Below are 6865 nucleotides of genomic sequence, written 5' to 3'. Positions count from 1 at the left end.
AAGCGGGCGGCTTCGGAGGCGGGAGAAAGGCCGAGGGGAGCAGCGGGCAGCCCTGCGGCGGCCGGGAGGGAGGTGCGGGGAGGGCTGGGGCTGTGGGATAGCGTTGGAGGCGTGAGGGGAGAAGGGGAAGGGCGCGCTGGCGGTGAGCCTGTCAGCTGGCGTGGGCGAGCACCCCCGGTTTGGTTGGGAGATCACTCACGGTACTCTTTTCCTTACCTCGCAGTGGTTGCACATGTGGTGGCATCAGGTGCGGGTTTTGTGGAGGATCTAGATGAGTCGTAAGTACTGGGGTGTCTTGCCTTATTACTTAATTATTGTTTGTTTTTTTTGCGGGGGGGGGTGACCCCACACCGACAGCTTTGTGCGGAGTGTCGTTGTCAAGAAAGCTACACTGGAAAAGTTTGTCTTTTTCTTAGAAGGAATGGCAGAAAGATTGTGGCCTGTATTAAGTAGGTGCAATTAATGAAGCTGAGGAACACTTTAATTTTGCTATTTGTTTAAAGTTATTACGAGTGCTGTTGCCAAAAACATTCTCAGGCTTCCTTGCTCTTTCTTTCTTTTTGGTAGAGTAAATATATTGATGGATTGATGCCTGCCCCAAATAAAAGCTGAATGTGATTAACCAAATTCTTCATTAGAATTTGCTGCATAGCTGCCACAAGGAGCTGGGAGAATGAGTATAAGTGCATTCATGCATGGCCAGAAATGGAAGAGAGGAGGCGGCCTTTAGGATTAGTTCATGGCTGCTTGAAGTGCCAGTTATATTCCAGTGTGAAAACGTGCTTTTACAACAGATTTAACCCCCAGACTGTGGAGGTGTTGAAATGGGTAGTCCTGCCCTTAGCTTGGTTGTGTGGTGTCATTATTCGTGTACTGCCTTGCTTTAGCAGTTTGATGGCTACATACTTGATGTTCCCAATAAAAACTAGCTTCCCAAAAATGAAATTAATTTTTTTTTGTCAGATCAGCAGGTTCATCTAAAGTGCTACAAAGCAGCACGATTATTAGAATTGAAATAGAAGGTATAGAAAATACTAGCTGCTAGGGGAGGAGAAGGTGGCATTAGATGCCCGCTTTATCATAAATTTAAGCCAGCCAAAGGTGATGTTTGCACGAGGGTTCAATCCGTGATAAATTGCATCATATAGCTAAACAGTCAGAAAACCATTCACTTTTTTACTGTATTCCTTATTCAGCAAGAGCAGATAATCATAGGATCAAATGAGGTGCAGCGGAATTATGGGGGAGGGAATGGGTACGTATGGAAGGGGTACTGAAGAGAGATACATCAGCATCTCTGACGTGTTTAAAGTGTTGTGAAAAAGCAACTGAAGCACAGGAACTGCTTGGACTTGATTTTCAAAGCTTGTTTTTGAAACATGCCTCATATTTTCAAGGACTGAAGATAAAGAGTCTAAGTGAATAAAATATCGTGTATCTGTGCTCCCACATCATGTTCCCATATCATGTTTCCACAGGTGTAAATTTAAATGTATTGCTGTTTTGGAGTGAAGAAGCGTAATTCTGTAGTCGCATATCTTTTTTGAAATAGCTGATAAAAGAAAATCCTATTTTAGAACACTTGGATTTTTCAACTACAAAACTATGCAGATGCCTGTATTTGCAATTGGGAATAAGAATTAAATGGTGAGTTGTTCAGGATAGGTTGGTTTTGTTGTTTTTTTTTTTCTTTTTAGCTAGTTGGCAAACGGTGAAAAAGGTCAGGAAAACAATTTAAAAAAATAATAAATTGCGAGCAGTGACTGGTGAAAGTTTCAAGTTTTCCATTTTATAGATACCTAAACATTATGGAGTTTTTACTGTTGCTGAAAACTTTGGGGTTTATTTGAATTTGGGTAGTTGCAAACAATGCCTACTAGCACAAGGTGCAGTTCCCTTTCCCAAGCTTACAGGGTATAGGAAAACAAGTAGCAGAGGAGAACTAACAGAGGTGCAAGATACCCAGCATCACTCAACTGGGCTGTGGAAGGGATGGAAAATAAGAGCTATGGTTCCTATCAGCTTATGCTGATCGAACTGCTGGCTGCCTCAGATCAGTACTCATCTTGCGATATTTGCTGACTTGTTCCAGTGTGATAATGAAGCAAATGAGTAACCTGACTAAAAAAGGAAATATTTTTCTGTCTGTGAGGATGCATTGGTGGCTCAACCCAGGATCAGAACCATCAGAAATGGTGCAAGGGGGATGAAAAGGGAGACGGGGAGGAATAGAAACAGCGGCTGGGTTGGTTTAAGGCCCTTGGAATTGTGACCTTGGTCTTCAGTTTTGCTTCATGCTGGTTTCTTTTAACCATTAATGATTAAGTGGAGTGCATGGATTAAGTGGAGGTTGAGGCAACATTTGATAATGTAGTGCCGAATGTTGGGAAGTTGTATGTATTTGAGGCAAATAATTTTGATTCCAAGATATGCAACACCTATGTCATCTTTCCACCAGTATGATTGTGCCTATGTCAGCTGACAGAGAGAGGATTGCATAGGACAGTTAAATAGAGACACTGAAATTTTATGCTCGGAAATGTATTTACAGGGCGTAGAAACAGCACCTTCAGAAGATGCTTAAATACACATTTGTATAGAGATTTCAGTTTTTCTTCAACAGTATGTTGAACTTTCTTATTATTGTCTAATAATTTAATCATTGACATTACCAAAACTAGAATGAGTTTAGATAGTTGGTTTTTGTCACACTTCAGATTTTAGTTTCTGTGGAAGTTGATTAAATAGGTGCTTGCAAATGAATGGTACAACTTGAAATTTATTATTGTAAAAACTACAGTATTTTTTATAATATCTTAGGCCAAAGTTATTAAATTCCATTGGAATGTTCTGCCTCCAGATGTTTCCTTTCTTTCCATCTTTTCCTTGCTGTCTACTGGTTTTGTAAGATTTCAGTCTACCTTTCTCAGTGCTTTAATGCTCTTTGCAATCTCCCGTAACAGTCATACTGTGGCAGGGGGAGGAGAACATTTCATTGTAATTTCTTCTTTTACAAACCAAAGGTTACACTCTAAATTGAAGCACGGCCCAGGATCTGATGATTCAGTAGCTGCTTTCAGCCTCTTGCATCACTTGTAATCGGAAGTTAGTTGGAGCTTCATTAGAGTTCTCAAGAGATGCTAGACTCTACTTCTTTCATTAGCTCTGTAGCACTTAGGGTGGTGAAGTAAATTTTTAGTGAGGTGGTCGACTAAGCAATTTTGTGACTTAAAACTGCTACAGGAAAGCAACATAAAACTCCTGCAGGAAAGCAACATTTTTATGTTAGTCCCCTGCAAATCCCTTTTCTGCTGTACAAGCATTGCAACGTTGGTATGCCATCAATAAAACAAAAAAGGCTTGTATTTACCAGTGAAATGCTGCAATTCTAAGTTTCAAATGCTCAGTGCTGTAATTAGATTATATTAATGATTTCTGAATAATTTCTTTCAAACAGTAGGCCGGCATCAACATTAGTAGTTCTTCAAGACCATTATGGACCATTACAAATGTATTTAATTTTAAATAAAATATAATAAATGTTCTCTGATTCTGCTTACTGCCTATGAGCCGTTTATAGGCATGCTGCATATTGGGAATGGATGAGTCGCGCTATAACTTCTATTAATTGGATGTTATCTTAGAGTGTAGATCACACACTTATTGTGTAATTTTATATATATATATATATTTTAATCTCCTTTCACGATAAGAGCGTTTGCCCTGGTTTCGGCTGGGATAGAGTTAATTTCCTTCCTAGTAGCTGGTACAGTGCTGTGTTTTGGATTTAGGGTGAAAACAATGTTGATAACACACCAATGTTTTAGTTGTTGCTAGGTAGTGCTTACACTAGTCAAGGACTTTTCAGCTTCTCGTGCCCTGCTAGTGGGAAACTGGGAGGGGGCACAGCCAGGACAGCTGACCCAAACTGTCCAAAGGGATATTCCATACCATGTGACGTCATGCTCAGTATATGAACTGGGGGAAGTTGGCTGGGGGAGGGGTGACCGCTGCTCGGGACCTGTCTGGGCATCGGTTGGCAGATGGTGAGCAATTGCATTGTGCATCACTTATTTTGTATATTCTTTTATCATTATTATTATTATTATTATTATTCCTTCCTTTTCTGTCCTATTAAGCTGTCTTTATCTCAACCTATTAATTTCGTTCTTTTTTTTCCCAATTCTCTCCCCCATCCGACTGGGGCGGGGCGGGGAGTGAGCGAATGGCTGTGTGGTGTTTAGCTGCCTGCTGGGTTAAACCACAACAGTGTTACAGTAAGAATGTTGTATAGTGTATTTTATAGCATGTGACATTACTCCCAGTTCTAGTCACTTTTACGAAGCTCATCTTTGACAAAAATAAACCTTACGTTAAAATTCTGTCTTATTTAATTCTCAACATAGAAATAGTTAAGTAATGCGATAATTTCTATGATCTTGTAGTGACAACAGTTCAGTGAAGTGTGTAAGCAACACTTCAAGAGGTATCAAGGAACTTTGATTTATCATGTTCTATTTTTGGTTTAGAAGTTTTAGCATTTAGTGACAGATTAACAGTTAATAAAGCTAGTCAGTTCATTAAGATGTCATTTGTCTAGCATTAAGAGTATTCAGTAGTACCTGTGTATCTCTGGTTTTTATCAATAACTTGAACATTTTTATTCCAATAAGTTGGTTTCTTGTATGCACCTTTGATAAAAACATAAACTGACACACCTATAGTAGAATGTTGAAGGAGGTTGAACTAAAATTGCTTTGCATGTTAACATTAAAGATAATTTAGTTAGTCTACATTCAGTAAAGCTAAGATTAACAGTGTAAACCAATGTTCTAAGATCTATAAAAATGCAACAGTTTCTAAGCAGTCAACAATAGTATTTAATATAACTAGAACAGCTGCAAAATACTTCTTCCCCTTAGATTACATATCCTAATCAAATATTTTTTGTATGTTTTGGTGTGTTTTCTGATTTCTTACTGTTTTTCTGTGGTTTTTTTTGTCTTAGCAAATAGTTATAGAAACCTAATTGGTACAACTGTGTATGTAGTATCATGTGCAGGGGCAATCTTAATACTGAAAAATAACTATTTCCTCCTTTCCCCCACCCCCAAAGAAAGAAACAAAACAGAATTCTTGTATCTATAGTTTTATACCAACTTACTTGTAGACTTTGCCTGTTTCACACATGCACTTCACTTATTTATTTTCAGATATATCATATATTGATTTCATTTTTTTCCCCTCCTAGGTTTAAAGAAAACCGTAAAGATGATATTTGGCTTGTAGATGTGAGTATATGAGAAAAATGGGAAGACCTGCTAGTGGAAATCAAAACACAAAATGTACAATGCTACACTCTGTAGTAAGGCGGCTTCATCGTTTGGAAAATCGTTTGTACATGGTGCAGAAAAATTACGTGACAGTAATTCTTCTGACAGGATGGATAGGCAATCTGTATTGTTCAGGATGAACCAGGAATTAGACTGAGTACTGGATGCAGACAGGCTTCATCCTATATTTTACAGTCCTTAAAAAAGGAAAGCAGATCACCTAACGCTTACAGTCAGGAGGTAATAACCTCTGTTCAGAGTTTTTACAGTTCCATCCTCTAGTTATACCAGCTAATTTGTGTTCTAGACATTTAGCGCTACAACATCAGATATATGAGAGGCTTCTTTTACTTTTCTAACACATTTGGAAAGATTCAGTGCTCCTTATTTCAGAGGCAAGGAATTATTAAAAAGATTGAGCTTGTTTGGGAATGAGATACAATTTTTCTTAGCTCACCCAAATATGAACCGTAATTCCCAAATTGTAAAATTCAGATTTGTGGTTTTTGAGTGGGGAGAACTATATATGCTGATTCAGAATTGATCAGTAATGTATAAGAAAACAAAATCCAACTTTGTCAATTTGTGACCTGATGTTGTTATACCAAAACATTGATATCTTCCCTATTAATTTCACTGAGGTGTTGCAGCAAGACATAGGCAGAAAAATGAAATGAAGTCTCTCAGCTCTGCTTGGTCCTGAGAAAACGGGATCAGTTTTACAGTGTGCTTGTGTAAAAGTAGTTGCTGAAGAACTGAAATCCAGAGGGCAGCTTGGGGAAGTATACATACATATCTCTCTATATATATATCCCTTCCTTTCAAAGAATAGTGTTCCCCTGTTGGTGAATAAATTCATATTCCTGGACAGATTGATTACATGATCTTTTAACTTTCAAAAAAAGAGGAAAATATTCCAAAAGAGATTTAAAAAAAAAAAAATATTACCACACAGTCTATTTTTAAATAAGAAATCAATAGTACAGCAGTTGAATGTATTCTTTACAAACTTGTGCTTTCATATTAAAAATAGCACCAAATCATAAAAACTCTGTTTGTCATTCCAGCTTTGTAATTAACTTGCAGTTTTATTAAGACTTGAAGAACACCACAACTGGAAAATAAGCCTTGCTAATGTATTTTAGGGTTAATCATAGAATCAACTTCTCTTAATTATTCCTTTTCATTAACTTTTTTTTTTAAATCAAATGTATTTGCTTCTCAGTTTTATGCGCCTTGGTGTGGCCACTGCAAGAAACTGGAGCCTGTGTGGAATGAAGTGGGTATAGAAATGAAAAACATGGGCTCTCCTGTAAAAGTTGGGAAGATGGATGCAACTTCCTTTTCTAGTAAGTATGGTTTGGTTAGGGGTAATTTCATGACAGCCTCCGTTTTGAAACGGTTCTTAATTTTTTTTCATTAAGGCATTCTTCTGTTCTGTGTCATAGCAAATGTACGCAAACAGTCATTGGAGAACAATTTCTTGATCTTTTTTCTTTCTGAAAGTGACAACATGCTGTAGTATGTGTTTT

At 37.8% G+C, this 6865-nt stretch overlaps 1 protein-coding gene across 1 annotated transcript in view; it reads left to right on the top strand.

Moving 5' to 3' along the window:
- Window positions 1–6865, top strand: part of TMX3 (thioredoxin-related transmembrane protein 3) — a 38113-nt gene that overhangs the window by 5937 nt on the left and 25311 nt on the right. Inside the window, exons 3-5 of the mRNA XM_009333493.1 lie at window positions 4–278; window positions 5252–5291; window positions 6559–6682. Of these exons, the coding sequence (XP_009331768.1) occupies window positions 4–278; window positions 5252–5291; window positions 6559–6682 (439 nt within the window). The remainder of the gene's footprint in view (window positions 1–3; window positions 279–5251; window positions 5292–6558; window positions 6683–6865) is intronic.

The sequence above is a fragment of the Pygoscelis adeliae genome, unplaced genomic scaffold, assembly GCF_000699105.1.
Source record: "Pygoscelis adeliae isolate BGI_AS28 unplaced genomic scaffold, ASM69910v1 Scaffold140, whole genome shotgun sequence".
Taxonomy (NCBI): domain Eukaryota; kingdom Metazoa; phylum Chordata; class Aves; order Sphenisciformes; family Spheniscidae; genus Pygoscelis; species Pygoscelis adeliae.
The sequence above is the reverse complement of the archived record's forward strand: the minus strand, read 5'-3'. Positions and strand labels throughout refer to the sequence as shown.